Here is a 16,823-nt window from a genome sequence, read left to right as displayed (position 1 = left end):
GATCTTCGCATAACATCATATGTTAACAAGCTTCTCTCGCTTCAGGCTATGATGTGTGTACAGACTGCCTGGAAAACGGTACAAGTTACTCCAAACACTGCAACTACCACCCTCATGGGATAGCGCCCCCTTCAGGCCTGGAGTATCAGCAGACACACCAGACGTCAACGTTCACCAGCCACAACACTGGTGAACCACACTGCAATGGCACACCCAACGGGGTCAGAAAAGAGTGTCAAACTCCCATCTTTCCCACCAACCACGACAGGGTGACAACATCGCCCTCATCGCACCATTACGACCGAAAAGGTGAGAATGATGAGGGAACGGATTCATCAATCCTTTGCTCTGTGGCTGTGTTTTAGACAGCCATAAGTCTCACTCATGTCCCATAAATCATTGCTACTGCCATCACTTAGCGAAAACACGTTTTTTTAATGTTAGTTTTGATTGACTTCACATTGACTTAACACAGCGATAATATTTCTTGTTTTTCACAACTAGAATAGTGTTTGACCTCACTTATTTTCTAATTTCTCTTATCCTCTTTCAGGACTGTTGGTGAATCGGTCAGACACACCTCCCTTACTTGAAGAGACCTACCATCGGCCAGTAAAGCTCCTGTCTGGGGACTGTGACATTGGGTCCGAGCTTACACAGACTCTATTACCCAACGGACACGCTCATACACCCGATGCCTCCCTAAGCGAGAGTGAATCCTTCGGGCGGGCCAGTGACTAACACCGCACCATCACTCTTTTTTTTATTGTTTTGCACTGAGAACTGCTACCTCACACTGAGGGGCACAGACAAAGCTGCCCCCGTCTATCTGAATGCAGAATAGGGGCGTCCGGAGTTTGAAGGCGAAGCTTGAGTGGGACGATGGCGTCCCATGCGAGCGTTAATGATGTATATAGATATAATCCTCCTCAGGGAGGCTTTGTTCACACTTCAGAAATGTGGCTTGCATTTGACGCATGCAAAATGTATGACAGAGTGCTATAACGTTGGGCTTTGAGCTGTACATAAGAGTTTTCATATATAAATATATGAATGTATGTATTCTAGAACTTTTACAAAAGAGTGTTTAACTCTATTCGCTGCATGGTGAGATCAGAGTGGTTATTTTATTTCTATTTCTTTTTTTTTTTACAGATCTCTCCTGCTTTTCCCAGTTTTATAAGCAGTGCCTTATCGAAAGATCAAAGAATCCACATGTTTTGTTGGGAGATGTCTGTATACTTTTCCTTTCACAAATGGGAATTTTGTCATGCACTTGAAGTTTAAATAACCCAATGATCATAATAGGCTGTCTTAAAGGAATATTCTAGGTTAAATAAGATACAGGGTTCCCATGGTCAGAAAACCTGGAAACATCAGGGACTTACTTTTTTTTTTTTGATGCCTAGAAATGGAATTTAACAAAATCTTCAAAATTCATAGAAACGATCAAATGTTTTTGGGGTCTGTAATATTTTTGTTTTTAGGCTTATGGTTTTAATAATTTTATTCAGCAAGGATGCTTTAAATTGATCAAAAGTGACCGTAAAGTCACAAAAATATATATTTCAATTAAATGCTGTTCATTTGAAGGCTCTATTCATCATATAATCTTTAAAATTATCAAGGTTTCAAAATATATTAAAAGAGAAGTTAAATTGCTATTTCACAATACAGTTTTTACTGTATTTTTAACTATTTTACTGTATTTATGTGCTTTGGTAAGCACTGAGACTTATATTTAAATATTTTATAACATTTAAAAAATATTACGAACCCCAAACTTTTGAACGGTAGATTAAGTTTGTCTTAATTTATATTTTTGAGGGAAAACATACATATACTTGTAGACAAGTATTGTATTTGTCATCATTAACTGGTGTTTAACCTGGAATATTCCTTTGTCAGAATATATGTATGTTCTGGTCTGTGATGAAGGAAAAGCTCGGCATTGAAATTTCAGGTCCGTTACAGTACAGAAATTGCAAATACTGGCATAAGGGAAAATGTAAGCACTTTGAGGACTCTTATAACACATGAATTGGACGTTTTTACAGCCTGAAATTCTGATGCAATCGAGGCTCTTCCGTTATCAAAGGTACATGGCACCAAAAGCTGCTTCACTCACCTACCTGTGGTATTTGAACCCAATTTTTAAATGTATTTGTTGACCGCCTTTTTTAACATTTGGGAAAATAACAAATGATCCAACAATTAACATTTAGAGAGATTTGTTCTAACTGACTTTTAGCTAACAAAAGCAGAATGCTGCCAAATCACGAAAGGGAAAGAGCGTCTAAAAAAAACAAAAACTCAAGCTACGTGTGCTGGCCTTCAGGGTCTTCCTTCAACCACACAGAATGTCTACATGTAAAGGGAAAAAAAACGGGAATAAGTGAACCCCTCATCAGCTAATCTCTCATAGTCTCAGGACTTAAGCAACTAATGCTAAGCTACATATTGTCTTTGTTGGTTAGCCTGAGCCAAACTGGTTCATGTCAACAGCCAAGGTTTTTAGGCCAAATAGTGAAACATCTCTACTACTAAACTAGGGGAAAGTTTTGATTACAGCAAATGCCAGTTTAACCCCCAAATACTACCACTTTGATACTGTGGGTAACTGGTGAATCGTGTAATCTAACTCTGTGAAGAACCTCACTAGGTCACATCTGTTAACTACGGATGTGTGGGTCATACCAGATGAATTTATTGCAATGAACTCTAATCACAGCTGTTCACCCACATGGCTAAAACTGTTGAAGTGTCAAAATGACAAGCGTTTATTAAAGTCACATGTTGCTCTTTTACTCCCTCTGGTTTGTGTCTTTATTTTGATGAAAATACTGTGCATGAATAGGTTAAGTTAGTGCCCCCTCACATTTGTTTTAAGAAACCCAAAAACAGCTAAATGACAGAAATCTCTGTAATGATTTTGTTGAACTCTGTGTTTGGACAGAAAGCACATGCCAGTGTAATGTGTTTGTTGCCTGGAACGGCCCACTGTTGCTTCAGTGTTGTACTTGTGCCCCAAGCCTCATGACAGGTCAGACAAACATTCGCACCTGTGGACTAATCCGTCTTTCTCTGCATTCTGCTCGACTCTTGTGTGTTTTTTCAGCTAATAATAGTGAAGCAGGTAGAGCAACTAGCTTAAGCTTGGGGATCAAAGTCTAGACTCGACATGTAATGATAATCCACTGGAATAATATTGGTAACGTATTTTAACTCGTTACCAATTAGTGCATTCGTGACTGAAGCACGGGACCAGTGCAGTCATGTTGTAATACAAATAGCCAATTCATTTTTGCAAAAAAAATCTTTTTTAATCGATTCACATAGGTTTGCAAAAATGACATTTGAGTTTGAACCCGATCTGTGGTGCAACATAAGTGGAATTCAGGCTGTTAAACTCAATCTGTTGTGCACTGATGAGCAGGAATGCAAACCCCTGTGTTATGTGATCTTTTTATCCAGACACCAGGTGTCCTAGCCGTGGACTCGAGACCAGCGGTTCAAACTGGGACAGAGGGTGCGCTTCTCAGTCAGATTTGACCAACCTCCACTCATCTGCAGTGCCGGTCTCTGACCTCGTCTTGCAGTTCTGGCCGTACAGTCAGGGTTTGGGTTGAGGAAACCGTCCCACACGGTTCCATGGAAAGGGTGTTTATAAAAGCGTACGGCGCACTTTCTCATATGCGCCGAGGAAAATGAAGCCTCCCATGCTGATGAACGTCACTCTGGGGATGCTGCCGGCGAACAGCCTGTAGACATGACAAAACATAAAAGCAAGAGTTAGAAATAATTACAAAATATGTCGATTAATCGCGACCCGATCCCCGAACACAACCAGAATAATCAGTGAATAGTGTTGGCCAACTGATTCCTGAACGAACAACTCTTATGAACGGTTCTCTTTAGTCAAAAATGATAAAAAAATTATACACAGTTTGTTTAGCACAGTTATTAAATGTATATTTAAGGTAAATTATTACTGCTTTTATCTTTGTAAACACCTTTTGCAAGAATTGTTTTGAAAATGATATCATTTGACATTAGGTTTCCACAAAAATATCAATTTTCAACATTGATACTAATAAGAAATGTTTCTTGAGCATCAAATCAGAATGATTTCAGAAGGATCATGTGACACTGAAGACTGGAGTAATGATGCTGAAAATTCAGCTTTGACATCATAGGAATACATGACATTTTTAAATATATTAAAATAGAAAACAGTAATTTTAAATTGAAACAATATTTTACATCACAGTTTTTACAGTTTTTTATTTTTAAATCCAATAAATACAGATGTGGTGAGCAAAAAAATACTTCTTGCAAAAAATAAAATCTTTCTGACCCCAAATTGTTGAACGTTAATGTGTATACGTGTGTGTGTGTGTGTGTGTGTGTGTGCCAGGCAACATTTTTCCAGTCTTCAACTGTCCAATTTTGGTGAGCTCGTGCAAATTGTAGCCTCTTTTTCCTATTTGTAGTGGAGATGAGTGGTACCCGGTGGGGTCTTCTGCTGTTGTAGCCCATCCGCCTCATGGTTGTGGCTTCACAAATGCTTTGCTGCATACCTCGGTTGCAACGAGTGGTTATTTTAGTCAAAGTTGCTCTTCTATCAGCTTGAATCAGTCGGCCCATTCTCCTCTGACCTCTAGCATCAACAAGGCATTTTCGCCCACAGGACTGCCGCATACTGGATGTTTTTCCCTTTTCACACCATTCTTTGTAAACCCTAGAAATGGTTGTGCGTGAAAATCCCAGTAACTGAGCAGATTGTGAAATACTCAGATCGGCCCGTCTGGCACCAACAACCATGCCACGCTCAAAATTGCTTAAATCACCTTTCTTTCCCATTCTGACATTCAGTTTGGAGTTCAGGAGATTGTCTTGACCAGGACCACACCCCTAAATGCATTGAAGCAACTGTCATGTGATTGGTTGATTAGATAATTGCATTAATGAGAAATTGAACAGGTGTTCCTAATAATCCTTTAGGTGAGTGTATATATACATATATACACACACACATATATATATATATATATACACACACACACACACATATATATATATATATATATATATATATATATATATATATATATACACACACACACACACACACACGTGTATATGTGTGTCTGTTTAAGTAAATACTTAACTAAATTAATTAAGTGACAGCTAGTAACTAACATTTACAACATTTTGTACACTAGCTGCTACATCAGCAACACCAGCTTGGAAGTAACTTTTTAGATTAAATTAAATTCACAGAGCAGCATAAAATAAAACATTAGCCATGCTTGATAACACAAGTATTGGGTATTTCTCAGCAGACAGTGTGTTGTTTGACGGATTACGGAGCGTTTGAGCAGGAATGTGCAGTGTAGGGGTTGTTGATGTTGGAGAGGTTAGAGGATGCGACAGGCCATGAAAGTACTGTAGTCTCCTAAGGCTCTTTTCCACGCAGCTGCTTTTGGTATAAGCACGGGCCCCCGGGGGCCTCTCCGCATGACTGATGGCCAGATGACATCCACACACGTCCCTCCAGTTCCCAGCACACCCACAACACTCGTGCTTGGGCTCCCTCTGCTTCCTTTCTCGTTCCGTTTCATCTTGCTCAACTCTTCTCACGGTTTCTTCTTTTTAGTCTTTCTTGAAAGCTGATGAAATCCATGTCTTCCTCACCCAACATACCAAATCCATGCCCTGTCAAGCCATCCAAACCGACTGATTTGGGATCAGCCTCCTCGAGTCCTTCAGTGTGACACCTGTGGGGGATAACGGAGGTCGGAAAGTGGGGGTGGGCCGGATCTAAAATTAGAAATAAGGTCACGAGTGGTGTAACCTCTAATACATCAATTTTGTCAACTGCAAAGCTGTACAAGGTGCCAAGCATGTCAGGGATCTCTTGACTATTCCAGTGATTCGCAGAACTCGACGTTTCAGCATGCTTCTGCTGGGATCATGTGTTTTACAGAGAGATGCTATGTCACAGTGAGCATGTGTGTGCGGACCTGTGAGCAAACACACTCGTCCTGGAACGAATTAGCAAGGACGCATTCTGACAGTTTGTCTGTGCTGCGTGGGGTTGGCATTTCAGACCATGCGCTAAAAGAGAAACGTGAAACCTCGCATGCATGCTTTGAGTCAGTTCTGACCCTATCTTCGGCAACGGAAAACATAAATATGCATCGCAGGAACTTTGTATGGACTGAAGAAACATTGAGTGTTGCTTATACGATGAGAGTGGAGTAAAAATACAGATGCTCTGATAAATAGCATAAAAACATACAAAGCATCCAGTTTAGTAGAAAGGTGCATCCACTCCATGTCCGAATTACTGTAATTACAAGATTTTGTTCACACTTTTAGTGAGAGAGTTCTACCTTATACCACCTGACCACAGCAATGTCATAGAGAATCATTCAAAATTGCATCGGCTTCGGCAGTAAAATGTAGTTAAGCAGTTATTGTGCGATATTCAGTGTTATTATTCATATAACTGACTATTCTTAATGTCTTAAAATCACCAAAATGACATATTTAAAAAAACATTTCCTTGAAAAAAAGTTTTTCGTGCCTTAAAATAGCTTGAATGTAACTCTGCACCCTTGCCTCATTTAGTATCCACGGTTCTTTGAATATGCTAATTAGCCCCGCCTCCACTCACTCACTCCAGCTCAGAGATCCACTCGATGATGATCATATCATTAATGTGATTGGTTACAAGGTAGATTGTGATACATTCCCCCCCAAATTTTTTAATAAATTAAAAAAAAAATAAAAGAATGGTGTGAACACAGCATTATTCACAAATAAATTGACTGGTTATTTTTAGTGAACCATAAACATACAACACGACCAGTCTTATTCACTAACAAATGACTCTTATGATACATACAGTAAATTCATATTATAAATAAAATACACACTAAAGTGAATAGCAGAAATGTAATAAAATCGAATAAGTATCTGTACATATGGCTATATGTACCATAGATATTCTGTTTTATCGTCCAGCATGTAAAAAAAGCCTGATCGCTACACCAATAATAATAAAAGCATTAATGCCATGCATTTTATTTTCCATTATCTTGCAATCAAACCACAAACCATCCCATTCTGCTACAACAGGAAATTAAGATGAGCTCATTGTGACGAAATCCCCTCGCCCAGCCCTGATCTCCAGTCAGTCAGCGGTGTACGGGTCTAATAACACCCCTATTAATGGCTCTATAAACACTGCATGCTTACCAGAAGCTTACTAAAGTAGATTTCTGATCAGAGACAGGTCTTACATCACTGTAACACTCTGAAGGAGGCAACTTACATTATATATAACCAAAGCTCCAATTGATTTCACTGCAACTGAAGGTTCATTAACGCTAGCAATGCTGCAATGAGCTCATACTCTCTCAGTGGGCTGCTGCATCACCCTGGTCTACCCGTATGCGGCTGTAGTCTGGGTTGGGGTAGCAACACTTCAAAGCTTGGAGGAAGGCTAGCTCACAAGCGCATGGTTGCATTGATTGCCGATGTTTTGGTTGGTGTGGTTAGAAGCTCTCCGCAGAGCTCTGAGTCTGACACACATGGAAGCACTTTCTGGCTTCACTAGTCTGCAATTGGAGCCATTACAGTAATTACAACTTTAAAGCCAGGCAATTTGTACAAGGCATGCAGTAGTGAAACTGCCAGAGTTGCTGCCCTTTATGCAAGCATAGCCGAGCCCCTTTGCCTTCTCTGGGTTTTTTTTGCCCCGGCTTCTCTTAGAGTTTTAAATATTGTAATCTGGGAAGGGATTTTAGGAATTCCTTGAGTCTATTGTGTTTACTGCCTAAAAAAAGTTAATCATCAACTGAAGAAATTTCAGAAAAGTTTTAGTTGGAGAGAGGAAAGAATATTATTATGAAGAGAGAGATTCACATGATCACTTAACGGGCATCTGTGCAAGGAACAATAATGATTGTCCACTTTTTCCACAGACATTTTAGTTTTTGTCATGCAATTTCTTTAAGAAAAGAAAAAAATATTCAATGAAGAGTTGTTGGAAATAAAATATTTGAAGCACAAACCAGGAAAAAAAATACTTATGAATGAACTACAGTCCCACGAAGAAATGTAAATTGTGTAATCAAATACAAAATTATTTAACAATAAAGATTTTAAGGGTCAGTAAGAATTTTGAAAGAAGTCTCTTATGTTCACTAAGGCTGAATTTATTTGATTAAAAAAAACAGTACAACAGTAAAATAGTGAAATATATATATTTTTTATTTAAATATATTTTAAAATATGATTTATTCCTGTAATGGCAATACTGAATTTTCAGAATCATTACTCCAGTCTTCAGTGTCACATGATAATTCAGAAATCATTATAATATGCTGATTTGCTGCTCAAGAAACATTTCTTAATAATATCAATGCTGAAATCAGTTGTGCTGATTAATATATTTGTGGAAGCAGTGCTAAAAAAAAATTGATGAATACAAGTTTCAAAAATAGCTAAATGTATTTAAAGTTTCTGTAATATTACAAATACCTTCACTGTCAATTTAATGGGTCCTTGCTGAATAAAAGTATTAACTTCTTGACAAAAAAGTAAATAAAAAAATCTTACTGACCCCAAATTTCAGTAGCACCTCACTGCAGTACACGAGATCCAGGGGGCGGAGTTGGATCCAGATATAAGGGGTGGAGATTGGTAGGTTTAGGGGTGAGTTTAGGGATCAGGGGGTGGAGATGGGTAGGTTTAGGTATATGTAAGGTGGGAAGAGTTGGATCTGGATCCAACTCCTCCCCCTGGATTTCATGTTCTGCAGTGAGGACCATCTCCCAAATTTTGGAAAGGAAGTGTGGTTGTGTGTTTCTTAAAAGGGGCTTATAATGTATGGGGGAAAAAAACATGTTGACTGAGGAATGCAGTATCAGGACACTCACCCAGCTATTCCTCGGCTCCTCCACACCTCGTACAAAACCACTGGGATATTTCCACTGGCTGTGCTCGTCCCAGCCTGACGAAAAGAGACAAAACACAGTAATGATGGATGATCCGTCTTTAAGCTTCCTGTCAAACATGTAAACACACACTGTGTTTTGTCTTCCTTTCGATTCTGCTCTGTTCCTGGTATACTCTACCGTCTCCACCTGTTCAATAGCTCTCCTTTCTGCTCATTCTATATTTATAGTCCCTCTTCTGCAAACCCACAGCACCATCTTCAAAACAGCCATCTATATCAGTGAACCGTGAAGGAGAGTTAACGTAACAACTGTGAGTTTTACACTGGCACACCACTTTCTGAGGCTAATTTCGAGGCTCTATATTTAGACTGGGTTAGTTTTTCATATTTCAGAGTTTAAGTTGTTGAGTTGACTGTACATTGAGCAGCCCCGTACACTGCAGTTCCCCACAGGGCTTGGAAAACCGCCTGGAGTGTCTGTAGGCCAAAACACACACAGTACAGCAGACCTGCCTGAACATGAGGTCTCAATTTCTTTGATTGGTCAAATGGACCAAAAAAGAGAAAGAGAGAGAGAGAGAGAGAGAGAGAGAGAAAGAGAGAGAGAGAGAGAGAGAGAGAGAGAGAGAGAGAGAGAGAGAGAGAGAGATATTTGGGCAAACACAAGGCAACCTGAAGTGACCTGAAGCATGCATGACACATCACTCTGTCAGCCAATGGCGTGAGTCAGGTGCTTTACTTCTTCAAGGAGCCAACAGTTTATTCAAATGCAAAATCAACTCCATTTATGTTTGTCAAGTATAAATGTAGTTTTTCTTGACCATTCCCATCCTCTCTCTGACCATTAGAATTAAACGTTTGTGCTACCGTACCCTTAAGATTTTATATGAAAACAACCTCTTATGACTGCAAACTGGCTTAGTCCACATGGTTGTATTTGTAAAGGGACAGTTCACCCCAAAATGAATATGTATTTTCTTTCCTCTGTGGAACACAAAAGAAGATATTTTGAGAAATGTTCTTTTTTTTTTTTTTTTTTTCCTTACGTATGAAGTCAATAGGGTCAAATGTTGTTTGGTTTCCAATATTCTTCAAAATATCTTCTTCATGGTCCACAGAAGTTAGTCAGTCATACAGGTTTGGAACAACATGAGGGTGAGTAAACTAAAAGTGATCAAAATTTTAACAGTAAAAGACTGCAAAAATGCTACGGTAAAAACCTGTTAATTGGTTAATGGTAAGTTCCTTTACTATACATAAGACGGTGAAAAACTTTAATAGATCTAACCTTACATTTCATGAAATTTTACAACAAAGTACAGTTAAAAAAGTTTTTGGAAATTAAAAAGCACAAACCATCTTGTAATACACAGTGAAAAACTGTAAATTGACATTCCCAGACATCTCTGTGTGACAGCTCATATTTAATGTTTTTTCTTTGGAACTTTCTCTTTTTAGTTTTATCAGTCATGTATATTAGGGTTTTATGTTATATCTTATGTTGTTAGATTCATGTTTATTGCATTATTTTAGTGTCATGAGTTACCATGCTGGTGTTTTATATTTATGTATTACATTGTGCACATTCTTATATTAATATTTAGCTCAGGTTGTGGAAAAGCTACCTGTGATGAACTTTGATTCATCATGTGTCTTTCTCTTGACCACCTGTGTTTTTAAGGTGGCTGTTTACTCACAAAGGATGGGCCAAGTTGCAGAAAACTATGCTACTACTGTTACTGTACTATGTTATTACTATTGTGATCAGAGTTGTGATGTCGTGATAATTCTAAAAAAACTCAGACCATCTCAGGTGGTTATCCGAGTGTGGTTCCCTTCATTGCAAAGACTATGTACATGTCTATATGTATGTCATCGCATCTTTCCATTTTTTAAAAATCTTGGTTTAATGATATGTTCCCGCATTAATGATTTAAATGCTAAACATGGCTCTACTGTTGGGTCCATCACTATAGCTCTGTTCTAAAACCTGGTGATCTACATAGACAGCTGACTTACTATGGAACCTCATAGGTGATAGATTAAGAACAGAATAAGCAGCAATTAGCGGTTCTCAACTGATTTCTACATTGTTTATCGTTAGCATGTTGCTAAAGGCACAATAGTCTAAAACTGCATCAGAAATCGCACACTAGTCTAGTAGGTACTACATTGGTTTGAAACTTTGTGGCAGTTAAAAATTAGGTTACACTATTTTAAGGTAATGTAGTTGCATTGTACTTACTCTAAGTACTGAGTAATATTAATTAAATACATATACTTACTATAGAGTTACAGTTAGGGTTCGTTATTTGTAATTATGCAAATGTACTGTTATTACTATAGTAAGTACATGTAGTAACGTGTAACTACGTCACCTTAAAATAAAGCGTTACCAAAAAGTATGTTCCATATAGTATGAATGTGTGTACTTTGAATGAAATTTGGATGCACCAAATCTGACATGTTGTCTTGTCACTGTCATGTGACCTATGGCATCAGTTGCTATCCTCTACCGGATAGCATGGGATGTTCATCGGATGCACATACTATGAATTTAGACATACTACTCTTTTTGTGTAGTTTTTCAATACTATACAATATGGAAGTAGGTATAATACATACACAAAAGTGAATAAGAATCAAATCAAATAGAAATCTGAATCGTATCAAATTGATAGCATATGCATCAGAAAATCTGTATTGTGTTCTGGGTGTTTTCTAATTGGTCCAATTCAAAAGAGCCCACTTACAAATTTCTATAGGTCTGGCTTGGGTCCCTTCGGGAGAATTTTTTCAGCAATTGAGACAGCATATTCTTTGTCTGATGAAGAGCCTGTGTGCTCAAAACCTCAACTGTGTGAGAGTCTGTTAATACATTTCTATATTTTTGGAGTTGTGGTGTGCCGACTTTACACTTTTTTTATATAGACTTTATATTACATATTATATATATGTGCTGAAGTTGCTTAGCCTTTGCATCAAACTTATAATCCTGCCTAGATTTTGGAACAGAACATCTGCACCAGATAACAAGTCTGCAGCCTTGCAGCTCTGAAGTGCAGTTCCGTTCCAGTCCATAGACAACTGGAAATTACACTTGAATATACAAACGTCTTCTGACATCTAACATGCAGTCTCGACTGGACAGCGGACAGTAAGAGGGAGTGCATTCGTGCGTCAGAAGCGTCCCTGGATAACCCTGCTATTGGATCAAGCTGTGTCTACTTTTTCTTCACTCTCTCTCTCTTCTGTTGCTTTTGTCTACATTAGGGCCGTTTGTTTGCTCACCTTGCGCTCCATCTGGGAGGCATCAGGAGACAGATTTAAACAACAGTTTCAAAGTCTCACCTTAGCCAACATTATCCAAGTCTTCGCCACATCTAGCGGAGTCGTGACGAACGCTGCTACTCCACCTGAAAAGAGACGTTTTGTTTATCAGCACACAAACACAAACAAGGACTAATTACAGTGTTAATCATGTTATAATTACCACCGAGAATAAATGTAAATATGTGCCATGAGATCAGCACTGATCACCCGATGGAAACGTTCTGGAGAAAAACAGCGAACGCGGATTAATTTTTCAAACTAGCCTGGCACTGTCACGCACCCGTAAACACTCATGCACATTCATAAACTTGTTTTGGCGTAAATGAGAACAGAAAGAAGTTCCCTCTCTTTTCTAATAGGGGATCGGACAAACAACAGCATCAAGCTTTAAACGTTCTTCTCAACGCTGAAATAAACCATTAGTTCTCCCATAAAGCCTTCACCTCACTAACCAACAATTAAAAAATGTCCCAAACACAAGTGATGTGTTTTTAGAGAAATGTTCCAGGAACAGGCTGTCGATTACCGCTGAATATAATTTTGACTCAAACCTCAGATTGTAAAAACAAGCAAAAAATGACATGTACGTACATTAATGGTTCCATTGTAATTACATGTATACAATGGAAATAAATTCTTCCATACAAAAAATTCTAAATTTTAGTGGGAAAGTTGTTACCTTTAGTAGCAGTTGGGCAAAATTTCTTGGGTAAATTATGGTGACGTGTTAACAACATAATTCCTAACTGATTTTTTTTCTTTATGTAAACAACAGTTTCACCCTGATTTAGACCTTAGTCAGGTTAGACGCCATATTGAATTTTGCACGGATGAAGATAAAGCTGTGAGGGATAGACATACAGACTGTACAATGGCACGCACAGTATAAAGGGTCCTAGATCAGGGGTGCCCAACCCTGCTCCTGCCGATCGACTGTCCTGCACAGTTCATCTCCAACCCTAATCAAACACACCTGCCTTTAATTTTCAAGTGATCCTGATGACCTTAATTGGTTGCTTCAGGTGTGTTTGATTAGGGTTGGAGAAGAACTGTGCAGGACAGTCGATCGGCAGGAGCAGAATTGGGCACCCCTGTCCTAGATCATGTAATATTAAAACTGTTTTATGGTGTTCTTGTCTACTGATTTTGTTTTTTTTAAAGACGTTTCATCAGCTGAACAGTCGGTATGTTGTCAAACAACAGTATAATCCATTGAAAGCACTGTATTCTATCCCTCACAGCCTCATTTTTATTCCTGTCAAAAATTCTATAAAAATATGGAGCTACCCTGACTAAGATCTATTCTTTTGTTCCTTGCTGGCTGAATGATCTTCTCGATCCTACCCAAACAGCCAAGTATCTTGCCATTTTCTTTTGCAATTTTTTGGGTACTTGACTGAATCCTCCATAAAAAAAATTCTTTTTTTAATTATATATATATATATATATATATATATATAGAACAATTGCTTCTCTCACCATTTCTTTCTTTCATGACTATACTAGCCTATTTTCCCCTTAAACTCTATTCAAAAGCATCTGCTACATGCATAAATGTAAATGTTTTCTTGTGCATATAAGGAAGTAGTTACCAGATTTACCAGCTTTACATGATCATGGTAATGGAAGGAGCATCTATAATAGGATATAACTCTGGACAAACAAGGTTAGCACGCGTTTCTACGTCATTAGATTCATGCCACCCCACATAATGTTTATGCTTCATGGCTATACTTTAAAAAAAGCAATGCCTTCCATTGTAACTGAATTACTGTAGATGCTGTTTTTGCTTGACTTCAGTGGTAATCAACAGCAAGTCAAAGATGTGACATGGTACTGTATTCCCAATCTTGTACTAAACCAAGAACAACACTCCTTAAAAAGTAAAAGGACACAATATTGGAGATGGAGAGAGATTTGGAAAAGAAAGCATTTCTCATTTGTTCTCTTGAGGCTTGCAGCTGTGGCAGTGATGGCAAGCAAACGCAACCATACAATGCATCACAATTCACATTTGTTTGGATGATTTCACAACAACGCTAACAACCGCTATCCACCTAAAGAGATGCATCTGTGCCAAAGCAGCACATGTGCACACACGATCCGAATCCAACATCACACCCCAGGTGGCGTGGCTGGCAGCCATGTTCTTTCCCCTTTGGCTGAAGCATCCTTGTCCCTCCATTGTGTCCCAGTACCTGATGAATTATCACTCTGGACAGAGATGGTGACTGGGGAATTAGACAGCTGCAAGAGCTTCTGGGCCAGACTTGAGCTCCTTTAGAGTAAACTCTGACTCTAGTTCGTAAACTCTATGACTGCTGACAATAGCTACGAAAGTTACAGAGCATGATGCAGGGGCAATAAAAGGTCAATGTTGCACACTTCCTCTACTGACTCTCCACCTATAATTAGCTCTTTCATTCCCTCTCTTTTGGTGCACACCAGCTGATGAACAACCTGATATGACCATCTTGACCTGTGTGGAATTAAAGAGGAATGCAGCTGGGTAAATTTTGGATATTCCTGGCATTGGACCCCATCCCAACTCCCTATATCTCGTTCTCCTTCGCTCTCTTTCCCAGACCTCTGTGCCGAGGCTAATCCCACACACCTGCGAGAGCTCCGCACACCGCTGCCTGCCAAGAGTCCAGTCGTCCCCCCTGCCTCCTCCACCACACGGCCTACAGAGAAAGAGAGAGAGAATTAGGGATTATTACATTTATCAGTAACATTTAAAATAAAATAAAATTTAAAAAAAAATTAAAAACCACCCAAATCCCTTGGGTTTGTATGTATGGAAACTCAACAGAACATCTATCTTAATGTCCACATCTCCAGTATGATGCCAAGAGTTTCATTTTCCCCACAAGGAATGTTGACAAAATTTGAAAGAAAGAAATCTTCCCTGACTTCCACAGCTCAGCACTTTTGTGTACACACATGCTAACTCTATCAATCCCTGGAAAACACTTCTTTCATGCTGGTTCAGAGTTTCCCAACAAACGAGAGGAAAACGGTATTGAGCTTTGATGAGTGTCACAGATGGAAGATTATGATGAAAAGGGGAAATACTAGTGCTGGCTAAGATATTAGATCTGTTCCACAACCTAGTGTGCTGCTTATTTGTGTCTTGTTCTATCTACTAAAGAAGCATCCAAACTGACATAAAATATAAGGAAAATCATTTAAGCGATTCTCAAAGATAACTTTATTTGAGTGCTACTTGCGTGGCATGCAATCAACTTTGATGTTAGCATGTTGCTAAGCTAACAAAAAAGGTAACACTTTATTTGAATGTGTCCTTGTTACACACGTTACATGTAGTTACTGTAGTAATAACTATAAATTATGCTTAATTACATGCAACTAACCCTAAACCAACGCCTTTTTCCAACCCTATAGTAAGTACATGTAGTTAATTATTATTACTCTGTACTTAAATGTATAATTACACTAACAATGACACCTTAAAATAAAGTGTTTGTTTTATTCCTGTGATGGTAAAGCTACATTTTCAGCAGCCATTACTCCAGTCTTCAGTGTCACATGATCCTTCAGATCCTTTTTTTGTGGAAAATTTGATACTTTGATAAAGAGAAACTTCAAAACAGTAGCATTTATTTGAAATGGAAATATTTTTCAACATTATAAATATCTTTACTGTGACTTTTGATCAATTTAACACATCTAATGCTGAATACAAATATTAAATTGTTTTGTTTGTTTTGACATCAAACCTTTGAATGATACTGTATTTTGCATTCTCTAGTCGCAATGCATTCTGGAATTGTCTTCTCTGGAAAGCATACATGTAATGCTGCCTTCATGTTTGGCAATAATGAGACATCTTAGAAGCCAACATAATGTTGCGTCCTTTTAGAAGAGTATTTATAAAGCTGTCTAGGCAGCCGGCACACTCGGTTTTGGAACAGCGCTACTGTGTTTTTGAGACAGGTAAGACAGGTTTGACAGGATCAATTGCACAATTTGTACTAATTTTAGGATGGCTAATTGTAATTTGAACTCATAGTATTTAAAGAGGTGAAGTAGGAGGGAAAGAATGTGGTAAGTTAAAGAGAAATGTGTGTGAGGACTGTTGTAGAAAGGAGGAGGGAGTTTCAGTGAGTTCACGTGTTTGTTGGTTTTATGTTGTGTTTGGTTGGAGTTATTATGCACCCAGGCTGCAAATAATTGCTGGAGTTTTCCTACGACCTCAGACCAGGAGCATCTGATGGCTAAGAAAGGAAAACAATTGAAGCACAGCATGAAGTAATTATGAATGATCCTCTTCAACTCTGTGCACAAGAACACACACACATAAATGTTCTCTTTGTCAGTACATCATGTGTGTTTCATTAGCTGTCAGATTAAGGAAGAATCTTTGTTTTCAAGTTCAAAGAGCTCGTGCTGGAAAACATCCATTCCTCCTCCTCGTCAAACTCACCGAAAACAAACTGGAAGCAAGTTCCCCTCAAAACAAACTGATTGACCACTGATCTACATGATAGGATGTACC

At 38.5% G+C, this 16,823-nt stretch overlaps 2 protein-coding genes across 2 annotated transcripts in view; one reads left to right on the top strand and one right to left on the bottom strand.

Moving 5' to 3' along the window:
• Nucleotides 1–2,807, top strand: part of lrig1 (leucine-rich repeats and immunoglobulin-like domains 1) — a 36,819-nt gene extending 34,012 nt beyond the window's left edge. The window contains exons 17-18 of the mRNA XM_079856580.1: nucleotides 46–309; nucleotides 554–2,807. Coding sequence (XP_079712706.1) covers nucleotides 46–309; nucleotides 554–741 — 452 coding nt within the window. The 3' untranslated portion in view covers nucleotides 742–2,807. The remainder of the gene's footprint in view (nucleotides 1–45; nucleotides 310–553) is intronic.
• A 722-nt stretch (nucleotides 2,808–3,529) lies between these two features.
• The window catches only part of slc25a26 (solute carrier family 25 member 26), a 51,657-nt gene continuing 38,363 nt past the window's right edge, over nucleotides 3,530–16,823 (bottom strand). Inside the window, exons 7-10 of the mRNA XM_079856597.1 lie at nucleotides 14,919–14,988; nucleotides 12,323–12,387; nucleotides 8,952–9,025; nucleotides 3,530–3,761 (exon numbers count right to left, since the gene is read on the bottom strand). Of these exons, the coding sequence (XP_079712723.1) occupies nucleotides 3,665–3,761; nucleotides 8,952–9,025; nucleotides 12,323–12,387; nucleotides 14,919–14,988 (306 nt within the window). The 3' untranslated portion in view covers nucleotides 3,530–3,664. The remainder of the gene's footprint in view (nucleotides 3,762–8,951; nucleotides 9,026–12,322; nucleotides 12,388–14,918; nucleotides 14,989–16,823) is intronic.

Source organism: Squalius cephalus (assembly GCF_949319135.1).
Source record: "Squalius cephalus genome assembly, chromosome: 22".
NCBI lineage: Eukaryota > Metazoa > Chordata > Actinopteri > Cypriniformes > Leuciscidae > Squalius > Squalius cephalus.
The sequence above is the reverse complement of the archived record's forward strand: the minus strand, read 5'-3'. Positions and strand labels throughout refer to the sequence as shown.